Source organism: Pyxicephalus adspersus, chromosome W (assembly GCF_032062135.1).
Source record: "Pyxicephalus adspersus chromosome W, UCB_Pads_2.0, whole genome shotgun sequence".
Lineage (NCBI taxonomy): Eukaryota > Metazoa > Chordata > Amphibia > Anura > Pyxicephalidae > Pyxicephalus > Pyxicephalus adspersus.
Window position 1 is genome coordinate 2,403,807 of NC_092870.1, and position 24,628 is coordinate 2,428,434.

The 24,628-nt window shown below is 42.6% G+C and overlaps 2 protein-coding genes and 1 long non-coding RNA gene across 3 annotated transcripts in view; all 3 read right to left on the minus strand.

The window, feature by feature from the left end:
- The window catches only part of LOC140342784 (uncharacterized), an 830,340-nt gene that overhangs the window by 19,799 nt on the left and 785,913 nt on the right, over positions 1 to 24,628 (minus strand). The gene's annotated exons all lie outside the window — the stretch shown is intronic.
- Positions 5,175 to 8,957, minus strand: LOC140342869 (uncharacterized). The gene is made up of 5 exons (XM_072429241.1): positions 7,182 to 8,957; positions 6,823 to 7,049; positions 6,410 to 6,466; positions 5,883 to 5,981; positions 5,175 to 5,775 (listed from the first exon to the last, which is right to left on the minus strand). Exons 2-5 carry the CDS (start codon positions 7,034 to 7,036, stop codon positions 5,510 to 5,512), a joined length of 636 nt encoding a protein of 211 aa, XP_072285342.1. The 5' UTR covers positions 7,037 to 7,049; positions 7,182 to 8,957; the 3' UTR covers positions 5,175 to 5,509.
- Positions 13,865 to 16,327, minus strand: LOC140342799 (notch-regulated ankyrin repeat-containing protein). Its single transcript, XM_072429147.1, has one exon. It carries the CDS (start codon positions 15,664 to 15,666, stop codon positions 15,322 to 15,324), a length of 345 nt encoding a protein of 114 aa, XP_072285248.1. The 5' UTR covers positions 15,667 to 16,327; the 3' UTR covers positions 13,865 to 15,321.

The following is a 24,628-nucleotide window of genomic DNA, read 5'->3' on the forward strand; positions in this document are numbered from 1 at the left end:
AATGGATAGCTCGGTAAACACCGCTCTCAATCCAGATCTTATACACTGGGTCTCTCCTGCTAGTCGGAAACTTGGGGTGACCAAGAATAGGGGACATAGGGGAGGGGAACCCAGTAATTCCTTCTGTACGGAAATACCTTGCCACCACTCTAAGCGTCTCATCTATCAGAGAGTGTCGGCGTAAGGCAATCGTATCCTCAATCAGGGACCATGGCGCTACGCTTAACATTATAGGAGACAGCGAGTCCTCCAGGGTCACCCATCCCTTGAAGCTGGCGTGTCTGCACCAGTCTACCAGAGGGGTCAAATGTACCGCCCTGTGGTACAGTATTGGGTCTGGGAAGGCTATCCCCCTTGATCCTTTGGGAGTCGAAGAAGAAATTTGTTAGGACGAGGGGTTTCAGTGTTCCAAACAAATCTCAGGAATTCAGAGCGAATTTTATGCAGCAAATGGAGAGGAATTTGTATAGGTAACGTTTGGAGTAAGTAAAGAAGACGTGGCATGATGTTATTTTTTAAGATATTGCATCGGCCAAACCAAGAAAAGGTCTGTTGTCACCATCGCTGGAGATCGCTGTGTATGATGTTAAGTAGTGGTACAAAGTTCCATTCTACTACTCTTCTGAGGTCAGCAGGGGTATTAGTGCCCAGATATCTGATAAAACCTTGTGCCCATTTAAACGGGAAGGAGGGTGCTAATGCTTTTCGTGACTCAGGTGGTAAGTTAATGTCCAACACCTCTGATTTTTGGAGGTTAATTTTAAATTGGAGAACTGAGCATAACGACGCAACTCCTTCAGTAAGTTGAGAAGGGTCACCTGGGGAACAGTAATATAAAAGAGAAGATCGTCCGCATATGCAGCCACTTTGTGATCAATGGAGCCTACTCTAACACCCTTAATATCTGGATTCTTGCGAATATGGCCTAATAAAGGTTCAAGAAGCAGAATGAAGAGTAGGGGGGATAACGGGCATTCCTGTCTTGTGCCATTTGTAATAGAAAACGGGTTAACTCGGACAGAAGCGGAACGCCTATAAAATTAAGGACATGCTGCATGTACGTCCAGTTCACGCAATTAAAAGCTTTTTCAGCATTACATTCAGCATTACAGCAGTCACATAGTGAATCAGGTTCAGCGTGCGAGTAGTGTTATCCCTTGCCTCTCTAAATGGGAGGAAACCGCTCTGATCTGAGTGGATAAGGCGGTGAAGGATGGGTGTTAGCCTTCCCGCTAAGATGCTAGAGAAAAGCTTAGTATCACAATTCAAAAGCGATATCGGGCGATAGTTTGCACACAACGTAGCATCTTTGTCAGGTTTCAGGATGACTGATATGGGCCTTGGAGGAGTCAGCAGGCAATGGGTGTTCCAGGGAGAGTGCATTGAAGGCCGTCAAAAAGGGGCCAGAAAGTTGAGGAAGAATTATAATAGGCTAGGGTAAACCCGCTTATAATAGGCTAGGGTAAACCCGTCGGGGCCTGGTGCCTTACCTGTGAGTGCATTTGTAACAGCCGCTTGTAACTCCGCTGATAGTGATAGGAGCATCTAAAGCTGCCAGGGCCTCTTCTGTTATCTTAGGGATACCAGAGGCCGCTAGATATTCCTGTATATTTGTGCCAACTGTGTCTGAGGGACCTGTCTCAGGATTCCCCCTTAAATTATAAAGCTTGGAGTAGAAATCCTTAAAGGCATCAGCTATATCCTGAGAGCGATGCAGTAGGGTACCAGCACTTGATTGGATGCAAGGAATAAAGGTACGGGCCCTTTTGACTCTAATGGCACGCGCTAGAGCTTTCCCACATTTGGTATTATATTCATAAAAAAACGCTATGCATTTATCTAGTTGGGACTTTGCTTGAAAACAGAACTGCATATTTATTCTCCCTCTCAATTCCACTAATTGTGCTTCCGTGTCTGGTGAGTGACCACGTTTATGTCTAGTCTCCAGGGCATACAGATCCTGAAGTAGCAGCACCCTATGGCCTTGCTGTATTAACAGACCGCGCACAGCAGGCTAGAGACAGACGCTTCATTCCTATCGAAGAAGGCCAATATGTCTCTTTCTAAATGAGTCCCAAATTCGCCGGAGGATAAAAGAGATTCATTTGGACACCAAGGACTGCCCCCTGGGGGGGAAACATCAGAGAATATCGTGATCGAAATCGGGGCGTGATCAGAGAATGTCATATTTCCTACCTCTGTACTTGGGAGATTGTATCGTGTTTCACCAGGAAAAATTTATGCGCGAGTAAGTGAGTAGAAAGTGTAGTCACGCTCGCTAGGGTGCTGTATTCTCCAGATGTCAGTTAGCTGATGGAGGTGTAAAAGGCCGTTCAGGCGCCGTAAGACAGAGCGAGGGAGGTGGGAAGCCCCTCCAGAAACATTGAGGGCTGGGTCCAACGCTAAGGTAAAGTTGCCCCCCACCACCAAAACTCCCCCCGCAAACATATCAGCAACCTCGAGGAACTCTTCCAAAAAAGACACTTAGTTAGTATTAGGGAGGTACAAGTTAACCAGGGTAAACAATCTAGTGTGGATCTTCCCCTTAACTAGGAGGTACCGCCCTTCAAGGTCCACCTTCAAAGTAACTAGCGTCCAAGGGAGGGATTTATCAATCAATATGCTAACACCCTTGGAGTCAGGGGATGAGCCATGGCACGCTGTCTGAAATTGACGGTTTTTAAGTGAAGGTACCTTATCGTGACGGAAATGCGTTTCCTGTATAAACGCTATCTGACATTTTAAGCTATTGAGGGAATTCAATAACACTGAGCGTTTAGTTGGGGAATTGAGACCTTTCGCATTGATGGATGCGATTTTTAGTGACATATGGGCGCTAAGGATAGTCCTTCAACTATCCTATAGTTCCACTGAAATCAAAGGAAAAACAAAAAAAAAAAAAAAGGGGGGGACATGGGGAACAAGGGTTAGACTCGGGACCACTCAAAGGGTGGGGAGGGGGTAAGAAAAGAGAGGAGAACCAGAGAAAAGAGAGAAAAGAAAAAAGAAGGAAAATTAAAAAGAAAAAGGAGGTGGGGGGGAGGGAGGAGAGGAGCGGGTATAGGAGAGTAAAACAAAAAGGGAGGGGAAGAGAAAAAGGATGGTGGAAAGTGCCCTGGTCAAGCAGCCGAAGCCCACCAAATCAAAAATACAAATCAGTACCTAGCTCCTAAACCACTAGGGAGAGGAGCAGACTAGTGGGGTAGTGGAACTCAGCAGAGGCACTCCACCGGCCTCCACCGCATCTATTTTAATTAACTAACATTCCAAGATCCGCCAACAGTACAAACTCAGATACATAACAACATAAAAACAAATAAACATTGCTTCCCCAGGTAAATCAGAGAGAATAATGAAACCAGCTAGGGCAATATATCTATCTTTAAAAAAACATATCGAACAAATAGTTATGTATAGACCCGTATAAAATCGTTTATTCAGAGCAGTCCATGGTCAGCGGTGTTTCCAACGCCACCAGCGTTAATAGGCGGTCAGGCTCAAACAGTGCCCACCTCTCCGCCTCTGGGGGCAACCCCTGCGGGCAGTATTATATCTTAGACACCGCTCACCGTGGACTGAACGATCTGCCAACCAATATTATCAGTAAACATACACGCTTTATGGATAAGAGCACTTTTGCATGTACCACATCAATAACCCAGAGCTGCATGGAGGGAAAAGGCACAGACAGTAAAGTTAGAGAAGCCGATTGTCATCGTGCGGCCCTCGCCACATAGCGAGCCAACAATTGTATATTAGGCTGCCAGACCTGCCATAGCATCTAGAAAATAGGGCTATGTAAGTAACTAAACAACTAGAGAGGACCATACCTGTCAGCCCCCCAATGCCTTGAAGACACTGCAGCAGCTACTGCAGCATGACAACCCGGTCCTCCAAGGCTACCCAGCTATTCCCATAAAACATTTCAAAATTCGATGGGAGGAGTAAGATTCTTAAGGCAGGGGGTTGCATTGCAGAACACATCTTAGTATAGTACCCACCATAAGTACATGCCTTCAGGATAATAATAAACATATTACCCGCCATATTCTAACATTACAATGTACCACATATAAACAATAAAAGGTAGCGAAAATCAAAGTGCATTTGCAGATCAAACATAACATTACCACAGAAAACCGAGTCATTAGAGGCCAGGCACATAGTACTCACCTAACATGGCAAACAAACCCTAAAAAATATTAGCAGCAGTAAATTGCATTGTACATAAGTCATAGGTCAGCTCAGCTGTAATAGCATTACTACATTCGTCAGCAATTCCAAAGGGGCACGAACCATTTATCCCGGATAGACACCAGGCACAATAGGGTGAGAATCAAGGTTTATTGGCCGTAGGGCCCAGTGTGTTCCTCTCTCCTTGTATCGCAACACGCACAGGTCTCCGGGGAAATTCTCTCCTGCGGTTCCGCAGCAGAGAGGCCGCTTCTTCTGTAGGAAAATCCAGCCAGTTAGGAATCACAATTGGGTCCACACCTAGCATAGAAAATAACGCAGGAAGCTGTGTATGGCGGTGCAGAGCAAATGTCTCTCCTCCTTTCGTCACTAATACATGGAATGGGTGGCCCCATCTGTAGTATACCCCCGCGGAACGGCTCAATTCCAATAGTGGGCGGAGCACGCGGTGCATACGTAAAGTCTGCGCCGAGACATCCGGCAATAACTGTATACTGGCACCATCAAAGTCCACAGGACCTAGCCGCCATGCTTTTCTCATTATCTCCTCTTTTAAAGTCTAGTAGTGAACGCGGCATAGCACATCATTGGGTAGATTTGAACTGCGGTCTCGGACACTGCGCACTCTGTGTACCCGCTCAAGTTCACTGGCCGTATCTAATAGCCGGTCAAGAAGCATGTTGAAAGTGGTAGTCACAGTGGCATGTACGTCAGCATTAGCCGTTGCATTAGGGATCCCCCTGAGGCGTACATTATTTCTCCTACTGCGATTTTCCAGGTCGTCAGTATGGAGCAGTAAGGAAGTAAGCTGTGATTTAACATGTCCCATATCAGATTCTAGAGTGGTCACAGAGGATTGCATAGCACTAGCAGAAGATTCCATGGCTATTACTCTAGTATCAACTGTTGAAACTCTTTGCTTAACTGCATCCAGTTCTGCAAGTATGGAGCCTTCCAATTTGCCCAGCATGTTTTCCAAATCACTCTTTGTGGGCAGTGTGGCAAAAAGTTCCTGCAGCATGGCATGGCTGCTGTGCAGCGTAATTGATGCTGGGCTCTGGGGAGGCAGAGTCCCGGGAACCCTCTGCAAATAAAGCTGGACTCCCTGGAGTAGCAGGGGAGTGAGTCATGGAGCCTGCAGGATCTACTGCAGAGGCTCCCACGCTGGAGGAAGGAGGAGAGGAGCGGACCGATGCCATGTTGGGCGCCACGTGCTCTGGGGCAGACGAGCCCTGTGGGGTGAAATAGCGGGCTAAGACGGTTTCCTTACCCGCTCTCCTAGGACCCGGCTTCTTCCGTCCTCGCGGCATGCGGTTTATGGGGGAGGAGATCGTTGGCGGAGACTGCCAGACGGAATAGAGCAGTGGAAGCGGCGGGAGCTCAAAAGGAAGCTTCCCTCATGCTGCCATCTCGTAGCCACGGCCCCGAACAAAACTTTTTTAAAACATATGTACAAATATCTTTTTTTTTTTTTTTTAAAGCGGTACCGCCTGGGCATATGCCGGAGAGGGGCTATTTTGAACCAGCGCTCCATGGCAGACATCCTCCGGTGCAGCCAATACAGGCTATCCTGTCTACTTCCTGGCAGGTGAGGAAAAAACAAATATATTACCCGAAAGAGTTTGGTCCAAACATTTTTTAAAAGTACTGTCCTTGTAAAAACCAAACAAATGAAAATATAAACTTACCAGGAGGATGTCTGCTATGTCGCCGGGGTTGGGGTGGCGGTGGTGGGGGGCTCGGAAGCTCCTCAGGAGGGCTGGCTGCCTCCCTTGATGTGGAACTGGCTGTGTTTGTAGAAGGAGACCAAAAAAATAAGAGAGGTAAGTACTAATCAAATGTAACAGTATAAGATACAGCTAGTTCTTAAATTGCACAGTGCTAAAGAATTCAAGTTATGTCATCTCATCTGACAGTTTTGCCGTTTACACCGTGCCAAACAAGAAAGAAAGGTTATTCCTGGGGCTAAGCTAATTATAGCTATGGAACTAAAGTGATGCAGTTTGTTGGCAATGAAGGTTGTGGGTTTTAACAAGGGACAAACGTGGCTAAGTGACATTTAACCTTTGTCTTCTGCTAAAAGCTGCCTAGACATGAAGCTAGTCATACACTCCTAATGATACTTGATGGAGCTATGCCTAACAAACTACCTCCTACTATTATTTTCATGGTTTTAAAGGAATGTTCACAATATCTAAAATGGAGAAATACTTACATTCAGATGAGGAACTTGTGTCCTGTGGAGGAGGTGCTGGCAAGGGTGCTCCACTAGCTGTAGATAAAAAATGAACACCATAAGTAAAAGTGGGTAGGCAGGACTAAAGTAGATTTGTAAGGTTAGTTAAGGTAAATAGATTAATGCAGAACTTCTAAATGATACTTTCTGCCTACGTCCAAAAATTCAGAGCAAACATTTGTCAGTACAACTAAACAACTCAAAAAAACACTTTTTCTTCATGCTAGCCAACAACCTAGAAAGAACGTTCATTTGATGCATGAATAATGACTGGAAGCTACATGAAATCCTGCTAGATCTTTCTTTGTATTTGTAACACAAAATAGTGAAAGTAGTGTGAGAATGTGTTGAATTGCAACATGTTACAAAAGTTGATTCTAAGGTTAGCTTACAGGCAATCTCCTCGGCCTTCATCGGAGGACTCTGGCTGCAGATGTTGGGCAGCAGGCTCCTCCTCCAGAAATGGCTCCTCCTCCCCTGGGGATGGCACCTCCTCTGCATCTCTCTCCTCCTGACTAGCTCCTCCCTCATGGGGATGTCTCCTCCTCCACATCCTGGGGGATGGCCAGTCGCCTGTGTGGTCGCTGGATTATTTGCGTTCGGCATGATGGAGAATTGGCTGTAATAACAAAATCAAATTGTGAAGTGAAAAACAGACAGTTCTAGGCTAAACAATACTACTTTACAAAAACAACAAACATTCTAAAACACCAGTCCTTAACAAGAGGAGAAGACAAAATGCAAAACTTACCAGACAGGATGCGGTTCCCCACTTCGCGTACCAAATCCGGTCTCCTCCCCTTTAGGTCGCTCCAAATGTGCTGGATTTGGGCGACTGTTGGGCGCGTCCCTGCAAGCCTCTCCGCAATCCGGCGCTTGGCAAAAATGGACCGCTGCTGGTCATACCGGCACAGAATCATTGTCTAAAGAAGAAGAGAAACAAAATGTGAGTTATTTTGACAACAACCAAACACTTCTTAAAAAGAAAAAAAGGGATAACTAATTCATTGACTGATTGATTGATATATTTTCTGTTGCAAATTGACATAGTTTGGTTTCAATTGTAAACTGTTTGTTAATATTGTGTGTAGATATATATGGGTATACTATTACTAAGAAGCTTCCAGTTGCCACACCACTAAGCTTAATCCTGTTTAAACCATTGTAAAAACAATAATTGTGCTCCTAGATGTGAACTCTGTTTATCCGGTTTTAGTGAAGCATTAGTAGGTGCCATACATACAATCTAGGGGCAAAATGTAAGCACCGTTACATTAGGTCAGATAATGGAGCACATGTAGATTTATTTTGTTGACGTGAAAAAATAAATCTTTAAAAAAAGTGGAGAAGTACAAAACACGGGAATATCTATGTGAGATAAGTAGAATAATGTGCCTTCACAAAAATCAGGATTGTGGTGTCAGCTAGAAGGCTTCCACTGTCCTCTGGACAAAGAAAGATAATTTCCAGCCTTGCGTGATAGCGAGGAGGCTAATTAGTGCTCTTCAAATGATCTACCTGATTGAGCTTAATGGGGTAGAATCATGAAGATTTTTACAAAACGTACATACACACATCTAAATATGTGCATGTACATAGTTGTGAACAGCCAACTTTAGGTGTGTGGACCTCTACCCAGCTCTCATCTGCAGCTCTAATCCATTGAAAGAACAATAGAGGACGCTCCATTCTCAGCTGTCATCCATGCAGAAGATTCCAGCTGCCGATAAGAGCTGGGCAGTGAGAAGAGCACAGCTAGAATGAGATGGGGACACAGGCTGTCCCTCCCCCATTCTATAGCTGTGCTGTGGTTTCTATATAAAAAAAATACTTGGGAAAATATATCCACTCTGTGGGCATGTGTAACGACATCATGGGCACAGTGTGATATCTGTGTGTGGGAATTCTGCATGTCTTTCAGCCTTACAAATCTGTGTACAAGCACAGAGAACACTCATAGATAATAGTCCCAAAATATCTCCAAAATCTCAGGCCACCAGATTACAAGCATTTGAAGATATGGGGATCCCAATTGCAAACACTATAGAAAATCCTACATTGGGAATGCTTTTTCCAAAGCAAGTGCACATAAGAGTCCTTAATTGAAAAAGTGGCCCCCCCGGGCCCACTTACATAGCAAGGAGCAAGTGTCCCCCGACTTGAACCTACATTTTCTGGTTTATGCACCTCACCATTCCCAATAAATTGGGGTTTCTTGAAATGTAGGTATAACTTTCAGCCCAATTCTCCTTGCTACGTAAGTGGGGGGGCATGAATGGCTCCTTTTGCCTCCTAGATGCACTTGCTTTTTAAACAGCAACAACCTCCAAGAAATGTGGTTGAGTAGTAGCTAGCAGGATCTTCAACATTTCAAGTAGTTACAAACAAGGGTTTAGGACATGTGAAGGATTAAAAACGGTGAGTTCTTAGGCTGAGGAATATGAGAAGCAGCCTAAAAACACATTTAAATGTGCAAACATGCATGATGCATAAAAACACATTTAAATGTCCAAACATGCATGATGCATAAAAACATTTAAATTTGCAAACATGGACAAACATGAATGCTTATTGTAAAAAGAATCCCCCTCCCCGCCCCCCCGCTAAAACTTTTTAAGAAAATTACTTACCTGAATAATGAAGTGCAGGTCCCTCTCTACAAACAATGGGTGCGGCATGATGATAATACCGATATGAAACTTCCTGGTTTACTCCCGCCTACTGAAAAATGTGGCCATGCCCCACATTTGCACGTACGCCTGCTGTATGCGCTTTAATACTCGCATGTAACCAGTGTTCTATGTTGCGCATAGGTACACGCATATTATTTCATATTAATATACTTTTTGTATATGTATTTTGTTATGTTTCTTTTTTGAATTATGGACTAACCTGCTGGTTTGTACACTTTGAGCTAAACATATGTTCTTGCTTTTCAAGCCTTTCAGGGTGTTTATTCAGTTTCAATTGCATGTCAGACCTTGCCCAACTATATATTGACTTACCTCAGCTTGGTAGTGGAAGCATATAAAGGGTGTTTCCTCCTTTAACCAGAACCAATATCATCCATGAATGTTGCTTGGAGCCAAGCCCATGATATCAGAAATAATAGGAAGAAATAGGCAATCTTTGCAATTTGAAACATGTCAAGCAATATGGCCTAAAAATTCCTCATTACCTATTTCTGCCTATTTCTTCCTATAATTTATTATGTACACACATAAATGCATACATACAGATATATATGCATGTATACATTTATTAAGCCAATTGTGCTGTTTTTAGCCAAATTTAGTCAAAATAATCATAGAAGGGAACTGTTTAAAAACGAGCATAATATAAATTTTTAATTGGGTTAATTGAAGGTCCTGGGACATTGTAAAGGAGATCACAGAAACAAACCCCCACCCCCCCCCAAAAAAAAAAAATATACAAAATATGGACAAAACCTTTATTCAAAATAAACCTATTTGCTAAAAGGTCACTTTAACATTTAGAGAACACTCAGATAACACTAAATTTACATGACCAAATCAACCAAAAAAATACACATGAAAACCCACACTTGCATATAAAGCATAATTATTTCCAAAGTGGGCCCAAAAATATAGCATTCCAAAAATATTTACCAAACCAATATGCTATTTTGACCTATCAAGGGTGGAAACCTGGATCAGAAAATATTTATGCTGGACAAACATTGCAAGGTGGTAATATAGACATTTTATTCTAATGAAACAATATGGCCAAAAACACAGGAACATAGCATTGACTTCTTAATAGCAAAATGGACATTAAGGCTGGGTCTACATGGACGTTTTGTAAAAAGGCATGTAAACGTTCCTACTGTGTTTATAAGCGTTTTTATGCATTTATTTTAACGTTTTAAAACTTTTTTTAAATGCTGGAAAAAGCTGAAAAACGTCTATGCCGCGTTTATCCGTGTTTTACCACGATTATACAAGCGTTTTAGCACTCTGTAGAAGTGATTTCTGCAAGTACAGGAAGTACATACATCCCTGCATACATGTGATAATGTGATCATGCAAGAGTACAGTGACAAATGTAACAGTATACACAGAATAGAGCAACATAGATTAACCACCTGAGCGATAAGCCCGACCTTGGTACGGGCTTTAAAAAGTTACAATTATCGATAAACCCGAACTTTTCTCACTGTATGAAAATACAGTGAGAAAAGTTTGGGTTTATCAATCACTTACCTGGTCCCGCTGCGATCATCCATCGTCGTGTTCGTAACTATTGTCAGGTTCCTATTTTTATCCCAATTTTCTCTTAGGGGAAGATTTCCTTCACTTTCCGTCCATATAGAATGGTGGCTACCGAGAGGGAAACTCTCTCTCCCCCATCTTGGTCTTCAAAACCTAAGAAAAAACTTTTGGCTTTATTAATTTTACTATAGAGGGTTCAAACTTTAAAGGGACAATTTATGAAGGTTGGAACTTCAAAGGGATGCCACAGAGAAACTGCATTAGTACTTTATAAATTGACTCCATTCTTTGCATTCTTTAGGCATCAAATGACCTAAAGTAAATTGAGTGGGTTGTAGAGATGTCAAAAGCAAGTGTAGATTTCCCTTGGATGTTCCCTCAAAGATATCTACAGGTGTGACACCCGATGAAAGTATGAGACAAAAGTCAAACTATTTTTTTTTTTTAATAATATATTCTCCACAAGGCATACACTTTACCATTGTTCCAAAGCCCAGCTGATGAATGGAAATAAAATCAGCAATAAAGTGTTTGTAAACCCCAGTACCGAACTCATATTTGCTACCTTGGTCTTTCAGATATACAGTGTCATAAAAGCATTTTGTTACATCAGTTTGAGAAGTGCAAACCAACCTGTTGAACTTGCCAGATATTTGGAGCAGTTCTGGGTCCTGTGTGCACTTCCTGCACCTTAAAGAGCCCTCCCATTGACTTAAACCACCAAATGACTGGCCTTTCATCATGTAAAGATCTGAGAATGGGAGTTACTGAGTAGTTTAGCAAAGACAACTGGCAGAGCTGACACTCAGGCCACAAATATTCTGTGTTTTCAGCTCACATTAGGACATAGAAGCTTACTGCATTTCTGGCAGACAATCATGCATTTTCAGCAGAGTTTTAAAGGAATAAAATATAGTGGAATGTATTACAGAGATGTACTTCATTTTTTTTAAACCCTCTAAAAGTGATATGTCACTAATTATGCTTCCCACCCTCTTTAATTGAGTGAAGTCCAGTTCACATATCTGGTATTGCAAAGCACATCTCATGCACTGTGGTGCCATTCATTCTAACTGGCACAGCAAGTCATCTTCTCCAGCCCAAACCACAGCACATCAGGGCAGTGCACTATAGTGAGCTGCAATGTGCTGATGAAAATAGTAATGTGATTGTTAAACCAGAGACCTAAATACAGAGCATGGCTATGCACAACTGCACATTTGTGTGCATAGGACAAAGATTAGTATTTCTGAATTTTCTTCGACCAAAATTTAGCGGATCAGCATAAAAGCCCCACAAGTAGCATTTTCAGAAAAAGCTCAGCAAGAACAACTTTCTCACATGATACATTTACATAACTTGGTTATTCGGATAAATATGAATGCAAATAATTAGGTAAAGTCAATGAAAACGTAATGTCATAACTTTGAGAAGAACTTGAAATATAGACAGTATATAAATTTGACAATATCCATACCAGTTCTGTAAAGATGAACTCCTGCCACACATCTACCTTTTACACTTACCTATAGTAATGCTGTCCATTACATTAAGAAGCTCAGAGAATGAACAAAACTTGAGTTAATAGATTAATTTTTAATAATAGATTAATAATTCCTTACATAACTTTCACAGCTGCACTAACGTGTTCAATAGTGGTGTTTTTCTACTAACAATTAGAGCTCCTTTGAGCAGTAGTTCACAACATGTGTAATATATACTAGCACTGTATCAATGCATAAATAAATAAATATTAACCTACCACCACTCCAAGCTTATCCCAACCGCAGATTCAAGCATAGAACAATGGTTGGAGGGTCACACGTTCACTTTCAGTAAACACGCTCATACCATTCATTGGTTTCCAGTGTTCAGGTATCACCTTAGCCTTAGTCTTGTACAATTCAGCCATTCCTAAAGTGGTGGTAGGCAAATATATGAAAATTTAACACTATGTTATACATTAGGCTTAAAAGGACTGTAGGACTGCATTGGGCTTCTTGTTCCTCTGGATCTATAATCTTGAATCCAATGTCAACTTCAAAGTATAACTCCATCGGCCAAGATCTAAAAACAGATCTTTTATTTCCACTCCCTCTCTACCTTCCCCTGCTTCTAGGAAGCTTCAGAGTCAAAGCAGCTTAGATAGATATCTCCAACACATTAAAGAGATGTAGAAATACTCAAGCCAAACTCTAAACAGCAGGCCACCACAATGGGGGCATATAATTAGCAAAACTGCACCCACAAAACCCATATCCTCCCATTTACAGCATCCCAATTGATTTTAGGAGGAATTCACCTGTAATAATTAATTGAAGCAGCAGCTAGTTTACTTATGGGATCATAAACTCAAAACATCAAACAAAAAAAAACCTAAAACTGTTCTAAAAAACAGTATAATTAAGCAAAGAAAATGTTTTTTTAAAATATATCGCCAATAAAGGCTGAATTTTACACCACAAATTCACAGATCGCAGACCGCACAATTACAAAACATGCTCACAAAACCAAAGCACTACATCGCATACAATTTTCATAAGCAACAATACGACTACATTTCATGAACAGACAATGGAGCAAAAAGAAGATCAAATAAGAAAACATGCCAGTTATAAATTAGATTGATTCTCAATCGTTCATGTATTTGTTGTAATAGAAATGTCAAACCTGCAACATTTTTTTTTATTTCTTAGTAATTCTGGGTTCTTTAATTCTGGTGTTCTCTTAGGACAAAAGCTGATTTTGAGGGCATACAGTAGCTTCGAACATTTTAATCCTAGCCACAGAATAGAGCTGCATTTGATTATTGCAAGAAAAAAAATGTTTCACAGTTAGAAGAGGAATGCAACACCAAATCTAAAACTAAATATCCCTTTACCAACTGAGTGAGATCTTACAAGAAAAATAAAAAACATAAAAAGGCACACACATATACATACATACACACACACACACACATACATACACCACCTTGGGATGCACATAGGAGTAATTACATCATAAATATTATGACATTATTTGTGGCAGATCCACTTGAAAATGTGCAACAAGCTGTATTTTTCCATTTTTATACACACTATCTTTTTTGCCCACAAACCCATTTAAAGTAATTTTTTGTTATTTTTTCCCCCCAAAATAAAATCCTTAGCTGCCCACCCACCCTTCCCCAAACCACTCAAAAAACTATTGAACAGAGGCAGAGCCCTGTGCCAAGTAATATGCCAGCCTAGCAATGTAGACCAATTAAATAAGAAGGAAAAATGCTGAAAATTCAGCACAAGACTTTTTTAATAAAAAAAGTCTGCACTTGGCATTGAACCTTTTTTTAAGCAATGTACAAAATTCTTAAGGGGGGACCTTGTTAGAGAGCATAGATTACATGGTTTATGTGGCCTTTATGGCTGCAGGTTTTGAAAAGTTTACCGCAAAGTGTTCCAGCTTGACTGCAATAGTCTTCCTGTTCCAAGCTATTGATAGCTTTTAAAAAAATAATACAGCAGCAGACATGGTGTCCCACATAAACCAGAATGCAGAGTAAAGCAGTATACAGTGCAATAAAACACAGCAAGTAAGATTTTTTTAACATCTAGTAGTATGCATAAAGCAATTATAAAGGGTTGGGGAAAAAACACCCTTGTATTGATTGACTTTAATAATGATTGATAATAATTGCCTCCAGCATAAAAAAGCTAAATTTGCAGCCAGTCAATATACGTCAAAAATTTAATTTAACATTTTTTATTGGCATTTATACAAAATAGTTTTAGGGGTCAGGGCAAATTGGGACCAAAAAAAATTCTCCCACAGCAGATAAAAAATACAAATGTGCGTGGTTTTAAGGTCCCCTAAGATTTTTTTTGTCTTTAAAGCAGCGTTTGCCTGACCCAACGCATACATATCAAACATTCCTGTTGCTTCTTTTTCTTATTTAAATCGATATAACTTCTAAACATATAAACCAGAACTCAGTAGTCAACAGGTCACAATTCTCTATGCAGACAGCAGATGGTGCACTTGCACCTTTATTTGTGCAAAACAGTGTGCAACCAAGTATGTACATGCATGTGTGGAAGAGTAAAGTGGGGGATACTGCATGTATTTATACATGGGAATGATGTCGGATAACAAACGTTGAACACATTGCCTACACGTGCAGCGTACAGTATCTGGTGCTGTTTCTTTCTAAATAATGTGCTTAAAGCCGAGGTAGACGAAAAATAGGACAAATAACAAAATAGGAAAAAAAATAAGAAAATGTATCTTTGTGGGCCCCGAACTTCCTAAAACCTGGAGACCAAAGAGCAGCTTTATCATGTCAAAGAGGAAATAAAAAACATACAAACTAAGAGGCAGGAGTCACACACACTATCTTTTGTACCTCATTTAAAGAAAATTAAATAAAACCCTTTAAAAAAAACTAACAGCTGTAAGGAAGAAAAAATATTTAGTAACCAGCAGTTGATAAGGATCCGATGGAAACACATATTTTAGGATTATACCCTCCAAGATCACAAGCCTTGTTTAAAAACCTTAAGCAGCGGATCCTCTTTAATTAAAAAACAAAAAACACAAAAACTGAAAACATACACAACAAAAATTATTTAAACCCCCACAAAACAGGAAGTGATGGAATGTCACTGCTTGTCCCTAGGGCAGTTACCGACTGCTGGACGAATACTTGGCTTTGGTGATGAGATAGAGGACAATGTCTTGGTGGCCACCATAGGCTGCTATGTGCAGGGCACTCCAACCGTCCCTGTTGGCCAGTCTGATGTCTGCTCCAAACTTCACAAGCAGCTTGACCAACTCCAGGTTGCCATCGATAACAGACTGGTGCAATGCAGTCTGGCCCTCTGGCCCAAAGGAGTTGACGTTAAACTCACAGTTGGTCATGTTCTGAAGAAGGGACTGGAGTTCCTTGGTGTTACCTTTCCTTACAGCCTCCTGGAACACCCGCTGGGTGTGAGGGATGGAGCAGGTGGACACTTCTGTCTGGCTCATGGTTAGTAGAAGATCCAGATAGGTGGAGGGCCAGGTCTCCTTGTGGCAAGGATGGCAGGAAATTAGTCTGGATCGTAGTAAAAGAAGATCTACAAGGAGGTCCTGTTGATCTCTTTAGAAGCACCTCTGTTGGAAGGGATGTTTTTAGAAATTGGTTCTTTTTGCAAAGACCTCCTAGGAGAGCCGGATCTCCTGGTGTGTGAGCTCTGTGAGGATAAGGCAAAGATTAGGAGTTGGTGACTGTGGGCAGCTCTGTAGAAGCTGCAGATTAGTATCTTTCTAGGTGCTGAAGCTCCTACACCACTGCACTTTATAGCTCCCTACTTCTGCACAGCTGGATCCAGGAGGCCAGGGTAGCACTACAAGTAATCCCGGAAGTTTAAGCACGGATACAATGAGAACAATTCCTCCAGCGATGGCACTTCCAAGATGGTGATTCAAGACTGGCAACGGCTATTTATGTCTTTACACGGTGTTTTTGTTTTTTCTCCAAGGGTGGCTCCGTCTAATGATCCAGGGCTAGTACAGGTTCCAGCAGACGTGCTCGTACTGTGTCCTCTGGTCGACACATGAGAAGGTCTGCCAATGCTGCTATAAACTTGCGGGTCAGCCTCTGCTCGGTTTCGGACAGCGCGACCACTTTAAGGTAGAGCGCTGATTTGCATCACAATGCTCAGTCCTATCGGGTTTCTAATGGCTGAGAGCCTACGTGGCCCCCTCCCCCTCGACCTTCGCATCAGTGTGTAACTTTGAGAATCTGGGCGTGGCCTGAAAGTTTTGAGTTTAGGAAAGTTCTCACGCTTTGTCTAAACAATGAGAAGAGGGGTAGGGGTGGCTTGTGAATGGCACACCACCCCCAACCCCGTATGGCCAGAACATGCACCCTTTCACAGCTCCCAACTACTCTATACTAGGGCCCAATGGCCCCCGTCTGACAACATGTGACTACGAAAAGGCAGTTTTTTTTAATTATAATATCTGTGCAAAAGTGCAACACAAAGCACTCATCATGGCTACGGAATACTTGCAAACCCCTGGTCCTGGGTAATAGGTGATAATGTCATTAAAGGGGATTGAGGTAATCCAATCAGGAAATATTATTATTCTTACACAGTATTTATATAGCGCCAACATATAATGCAGGGCTGTACAAAGTCCATAGTCATGTCACTAGCTGTCCCTCAAAGGAGCTCACAATCTAATGTTCCTACTATAGCCATATATCTTTAATACAGTCTAAGGTCAATTTTGGGGGGAAGTCAATTAACCTGTGTTAGGTTTTTGGAATGAGTAATTTCTGTTACATACTCCCTAGTAAAAAGCAACATACAGTATTTAATTATGAGCAAATGATTCCCAAATCCCCAAATGAATAGCAAATGCAATAATGTGCCATTCTGTGCATAGTTATTCACTGTCCCCCTCTCCATCCTGGGTAACCCCCTTTCTGTCCTGGTTGTTCCCCAAACCATCACGAATACCCCCTTCTCTGTCCTGGCTATTTGTCATGCCTTATTCCTTTGAGACACATTCACAACAACTTTGCTACCAACTTGGCCATGCACCTACACTGAAAAATCTCCTTTAGTCTTGAATCCTCCTTCAAAAATAATGGTGAATATCCTGTTATGTGAGTGTGCCTAGGCACTCCTGTGCATAAAGCCTCATAGCTATATATCTGAATCATCTAAAGCATTGCTGCCCCTGACTGCTGATCTCCCGATATTTGGGGTAATATTTAGTAATGCCACTCCTGTGCTGATCACCATTCTCCTTGCTGAAGGCTCTAAAAGGAGGAAGCAATACTCTGCCTCTACCAAGATGACAGCCTCAACTGTGGGCGACAGTGCAGGAGGGGGCATAGTGAATCAGTAATGGGAATAGGCCATCTGCAGGGGTGGACACACTTGGATACAAAATTAAAGCCCCTTTTAATGCGCACAGCCCCAGGAACTTTGCACAGAGATTTACTGCTGGGTCCCAAAGAAATAGCAGAAGTGATCATTGTCATTGCTGACCTCTCTGAATAGTTTTCTAGATGTCATGCTATTCTAATTCCGCAGTATAGATTCTTCCACCTGTCCATATTACAGCTGTGGAGTAGCCAAAAAAGAAATGCCCTGAAATGTGATGCACTGTTTAAAAAAAATGGAATAATATGCCTCCCTTCACTTTTGACCCAATGTGAGCGAAAAAAAATGTAATTTTTTTGCTTCCCCTCTCTATGACAGCATGGTAAGAATAGTAATTGTGCCTCTTTACACCTAGAGAGGGCAGTAATGAACAGCCACATCAACCCCTACGCCCCCCCAACCCCTTCTAACCTTCCTTTTCCCCACCCAAACAATAAATTGTTCTTCAAAGGATACATTTTAATGGCAAGAGGGTGCTAAGGAGACAAAACAGTGAGAAATTGCACAGGGCATAAAGTATCACCTGTCAGACCTTTAACCTCCCTGGAACTGAAATTTCATTAATCAGTTACCCTTGGCATTTTCAGCCTCACATGTAATATATATATTTTAAGTTGGGAACTATCTTAGGCAAAATGGCTTATCTAGGCTGTCATCAGTCAGATGGTCAGAACAAATTGTGAAAAAGTTGCACAACTTGTGCAGGTTACTAAAAGCTGGTACAAGATGGGTTTAAACAGGAAGATGGAAAATAAAAATTCAATAGCGTATAACTAAAAATGCAGTCTATTCACTTGTGAGCAGTGACATCACAGAAAGAACAGCGTATCCACTTGTTAGACTATGGTGACTCCACTGGTGACATCACTATCTACAATTATCACTCAATGCAGCATATTGACTCTTTAAAGATTGGTAAGATCACTGAAAATGCAGCCAATCCATTCCATACAGACTGGTGACATCACTGAGGATGCAGCCAATCAATGCACTACAGACTGGTGACATCACTGAGCGCAGACAAGCTAGAGAGAGCTCCTGAGACTTCCACACACAGCACCCAGGTCTGGCCAGCCTCTCAGGCCTGGGACCATGCTTGATCCTAGGCAGACCAGGGAGGCTTTTCCCCCCCGAATGTAGTGACTCAGAGGCAGAGTCCTACAGCCTAATTGAAGATCCAGCAGATGGACCAGGACCAGGGGAAGATATGGACGCCTTCTCTAAGAAAGTGTTGGAAAGAATAAATGAGATTAGTGTTCTGAATAAAAAAGTTTTTTATTGGAGACAAGTCCTGAAAAGGAGAAAAGCTGTGTATGAGAGATAATTCAGCTCTAAGGCTAGGTACACACGTGCAATCGTTCAATCTTGCATGTTTACAGTGCCTGTTGTCTATCACCTGAACGACCGTCCTGGCAGATCCACGGACAACGAATTATCGTAATGCAAGTGCAAGGGAGAAAGCGCAGCGGGGTGTTGCTCCATCGTTTTTCCCCTCCCCTCTTCATAAAACAGATTGGTGCTGTATGTACAGCACTTGTTTATGCATCATCCAGTGGTTTGTCGTTGGAAAGAATTGTGAAAGATCTAATGACGAATATTGCACGTGTGTACATAGCCTAAAAGAAAGGTAATGGGACAAAAAGCGTCCCTTTCAGGGAAAAATTCACAAACAAGGAAAGATTTATTTAAAATAAAACAGCAAAGTAGTAAACAAGATGGCACCAATGAATCCTCCAGCAATAGCCAACGCATGGCGTCAGCTTGGCTGGGTTGCAATCAACAGCAACAGGTAAAGCTGTGAGTAGCCCAGACCAAATGAAAGCAGAGAGTGCAGGTAAAGCCAGTGTTGGAAGATTGGTAGTGGCAGAACAGAAGCAGTTGGTGTTAAACCAAAGCACGTTTGTCATTGATGAAGACAGTGCAAACTTTTAGAATGATGCTGTAACCAAATCAGGTTATAAAACACAAGAATCCTATCAAGATGGTGAATCACGTGGACCCCCCTGAGAGCCAGAGGCCAGTGTCTGGAAAGGATGCAGGAACATCCTTGGGGTATGAGACAGCAAGCTAGAGCCGAGTGTCACTGGGAGCAGCGAGCAAGGAGCCAGTGGTGATCCTGCAGCGATAGAAGGTAATTCTGTTGTGAAACCTGTGGGCAATATCCCTATTTCTACTTAGATTGCTGGGACTTCACTGTTTCATATACTGACTGATTCTCCTGCTATGGATACTTCTTTGATGGAATGGGTTATACTGTTCCTAATGAACCCGCTGTGACTTGTAATCCACCCTTGGATAATGACATAATTTTCTGCCATACCTGTTTCTGCTGCAAACACTGTAGAGGGCCCCTCTCAGCACAATCTTGTCAATGTACAGAGCACACCTGATGCTAAGGTGTGTCTGCAGGCAGAGGAGGGGAGAGCCCTAGGGTGGGGGTCCTGTGGCCCCCAGGTCATATGCCACTGCTAGACGTAGCAATGTTCAGTGTAAGAACAGCCTGGTTTATACCCAGAGTGTGAGTTCCCCAGGAGGTTATAAAAGAAGGAATCTTGTACAGTTAAAGTGTGACACAGAGTTTGGGTAGGGGGAAGGTGAAGAAGCATGTACCTTAATCATCCTGATGACAGTGCTTGCTCTGTTAAAGGGGGCGACATTATTAATGTCACCAGCATCCAATCTGTCAGTGCACATAATTTAGCCCCAGCAAGTTTGATGCTGACTTTTTTTTTGCAGGAGACCGGCTCAGTTCTCTGGCCAATGTCCATCTAGCAAAGGAGATGGAGTGGAGATGCGGTTCCTCCTTCTGGTCTCTTGCGGCTCAGCCTGGCAGAGGAGTTGCGGTTCTTTTTAAAACCGATAAGGTGACTTGTCAGCGGATTATTGAAGTAGAGATGGGGAGATGCATGGTCATAGACCCCTTGGTGGGACCTTCGCCTTATAAATCTCTATGGGCCTCAAACTCCATGGGACAGGGAATGTCTCTTTACCAAGGTCAAGCCCTTTCTTTTTACATCCCAGCAAGTTGTCTTTGGAGGTGATTTTAACACCATTACTAGGCCAAAGGATTTTGATAGCCAAAGGGCCAAAGGGATTTGATAGCAATTTTTTGAATGAAATGGTTAGACAGGCAGGTCTGGTAGATGTGTACATTAGGCACTGCTCAGACGACACGGGGTTCACTTTTCAGAGAGGGCATAGTCAGACTAGAATAGAGGTTTTTTTTAAAGGGGAACTCTGCCTTCTCGGCTCCTTATCTAAAGGCAGTGGAGTTTTCTGACCACCTTTTGCTATCTGTGACTCTGAATGCTTTAGATACACCACCCAGAGGTAAGGGACTATGGAAACTGAATCCAGAATTGCTGGAAGATGGAGAGGTAAGAATCCTTTGAGGAATTTTTTCGGGCACAGGTATCGATTTGGGACTTGTGTGACTTGTCTAATTTGGGGGTGATCTGGAGGAGATTGCAGAGGGTAAGTTGCTTCTGAACAAACATCAGTATGATAGGCATGCCTCTCTTGTTCTGGAGAGGGATTATGGGAAGTACGACTTGCTCGACCCTTACCAGAACTGTAGGGATGGCACAGCAGTTAACATGGTTACAGGTCTTAAGGACAGTACAGGATCCCTGATAATGTCCAGATGTGGGATCCAGGAGATAGTCAGATACTTTTGTGTTGATCTCCTTGGAAGGAAAAACCTAGATCTAGACAAGATGGAGCGGTTTCTGGAATCCACTCCAGGACAGGGTAATGGTTTACATTTTGTGGTAAATTTGACAGGGCCTATCACAGCAGAGGAGGTAGCTCGTGCCATTGAAAAGATGGCTTAAAATAAATAAATAAATAAAAAAAATCGCCCAGCCCGGATGGACTAACAGCCAAGATTTTTAAATGTTTTAAATCCATTCAGGCTCCTTGATTGGTGGAGGTATTTACCGGCTGTTAGGGGTCGCTCCCTCCCTCCATGGGGCAATCTGCTGTAGTAGTCTTGTCAAAGAGGAAGAATCCTGTCAAGATCGAGAATTGGAGTCCAATTAGACTTCTCAATGTTGATTAGAAAATCTTTGCCAGAATTTTCCTTTGTTGTTCATCATCAGTAGCAAGCAACTTATTATCTGGCCAGCAGCATTGTTCAATCCAGGGTAGAAACACCTTTTCTGCAGTTTTGGCAGTCCAGGAGGCCTTTAAGCAGTGCAGGGCGTCTGAGTGGAATAAATGTCTGCTGGCACTGGATCAGGCGAAAGTATTTGAGCAAGTGAATTATGAGTACCTATGGCTGTTGCTTAGTAAGTACGGCTTGCCGGATGGTTTCATCGATTGGCTGAAGATTTTGTATAAAGGTGCAGTGTGTTTCCCACTTGTTAATGGTTGAATTGGCCAGCCCTTTGAAACGAGTTCAGGGGTGTCCATCGAGCCCCCCTGCTTTGTGTGTTTTCAATCGACCCCTTTATCAGAAGGCTAGGAGACTGACGCTTGTGTGGGGTGCCTGTGGTCATTGTTGGCGTATAACCATTAAGGGTTGTTGCCTATGCGGATGATGTTTCTGTTAGATGCAAGATGAGTTTAACAGCTGGTGGAGAAGTCTGCCATCTGGGAGTCGGATATAAAACAACAGTAAAAGCAGGCAGAGGGTTTTTTTGTGGCAAGCTATGTTGCATTATACTATTGATAATTTCTCAAAATACAATACAGATAAAAGAAAGTAAATATCTCGCAAAATTTACAATAGTAAACAGGTATTTGGCCATCTATTGGCACTAGACAGTTCACAACTGGTCAGTGTAAGAGACAAAAATAAATAATAATAATAATAATAAATAATGAAAAATGAATAAAGAAAAAGAGTTAGAAATCCTTGATACTCATTCACAGAATCTCACGGTTGTTAATTCTGAAAAATTTACTTAACAATATAATCTTTTCAAAAAACATTTAGAGAAGTTTCAATATTGAGATTTACAAAAATAAAGATAAAAAAATTCAAAAAGAAGGAAAGGGTATAAGTGGGAAATACAAAAATTAAAATCGACATTTTCCTGGTCACACCCAACCTCAACCAACCCACCTGTTCCTCAACATTTTCAAACCCCGTCTCCACAAATAATCACTCCCCCTCATCATCACAAAGGGCAAACGCTTCCATAGTGATTTAGCACAAAGTAATCATAAACTCAAACCATCGATCACCTCACAATTGGTGACCACTACTCTCCCCACAGCTCCAGCACTCCCAGCACCCAACACCACTTTTGAACTATCCTTACCCACAAACAGCAATTTTACTACTCAACACACACTGGACCCAGAGTCCACTGCCAATCCTGTTCACAACTCCTGTTGAAATCCCCCAAACTCTAGATAACATTACCACTCTCTCTACACTCACATCTCCGGAATTTGCCCCCCTCCACCCCCCCTACACACTACATTCACATTTAAAGCCCTCCCCCTCAAAAAAAAAACAAAAACAAAGTACTCATACATTCCTCTCACACACTCCTACATTCTCACCTCAGTGGAGGAAGGCGTCCTCAAAATGGGCCTATCATTCTGCCCCTTTGGACATCTAAATACATTTAAATTGATAAAAAGATATTAATGTTTTTGCTATGAATCTTAGATTGAAACTGATGTACAACAAATCCCCCAAAACCAACACACCTATGTATACATCGGATTTAAAAAGTGTCACACACGGAAAGACATGACCACTAGGGGGTGCTATGGCTTGAACGGAGGTGGTGTGAGCCCTGAGAAGAGCCAAGGCACAGAGTCTGAGCAGTAACCAGGTTTTCTCCAGAACCTCTGATGGTAAAGATGTTGCGCCTCTTGGTACTGCAAGGTTGTGGTCCTTGGGCACACCAAAGTGGGCAAAACACGGTACCAAATCACAAAGCAGAAGGATAGTCGAGGAAAGCAGCAATCAAGAGAGGTCAGGTCACATGCCAGGGATCCAGGAAATAGACACCAGTGACACGGGGCCACTGCGGGCACAGGGAACACAGAGACACTGGAAGCAACAGGAAGCACAGGTGACTCAGGGATATCCACAGACAGGAACACTGGAACAGCACAGGGAAGTTGGCTGGGAACCAACAGACTGGACAACGAGGGGTTAACGGGAGCTGGACACAGGAAACAATGGATTATGCAACAGGTGTACTGGAACTAGGGGCTCGGCACTAGTGGAAACTTGTTGTACGAACACTTGTGCAGTGTGTGAGCTAGCTAAATAGCCAGGGCTGGTCCAAAGGCTATTTTCTGATTGGATGGAATTGATAAAGCTTGGCAACAGAGGCACGCCCAGCGTCAGAACTCTCTGCACGCGCAGGAGAGAGGCGTTTACACTTTAGAGGGGAAGAGGTAAGTGTGACATTAACCCCCCCCCCCCCCCTTTTTTACAGGGCCTCCCCACCCGCCGGAGTCCAGGTTTCAAGGGGAAGCGGAGGTGGAACTTTTTAGCCAGAAGAGGAGCAGACACATCTGTAGCAGGAACCCACGATCTCTCCTCAGGACCAAAACCTTTCCAGTCGATCAGGTACATGAGCTTCTTACGAGAAATTTTGGAATCCAAGATTTGATGGACTTCATATTCCTGAGAAGATTCGGTTGCAGGAGTAGCCAGTGGAGAGGGACGAGAAAAGCGAGTCAGGGCCAACGGCAAGTAGAGACACATGGAAAGCATTGGGCAGCTTGAGATGTGGAGGAAGGCGTATCTTATAACAAACTGGGTTAACCTTGGCAGAAATGACATAAGGCCCGATGAAACACGAGCAAACTTTAGAGAAGGCACCTTGCAATAAATATTCCTGGTGCATAGCCAGACTTTGTCCCCAGGTTGGAAAAGAGGCGCCTTACAGCGATGCGGATCAGCAAACTTCTTGTAATGGGCAGCTGACTTCTCTAATGTTGAGGCCCAAATATGGTTGAAGTCCCTCTGCAGAGCACAGAGTGCGTGTACTTCAGTAGAGCAGGGTATAGGGGACGGAAGACGAGGATGTTTGCTGTAGACAATAGAAAATGGAGACTCCTTGGTGCTGGTGCAA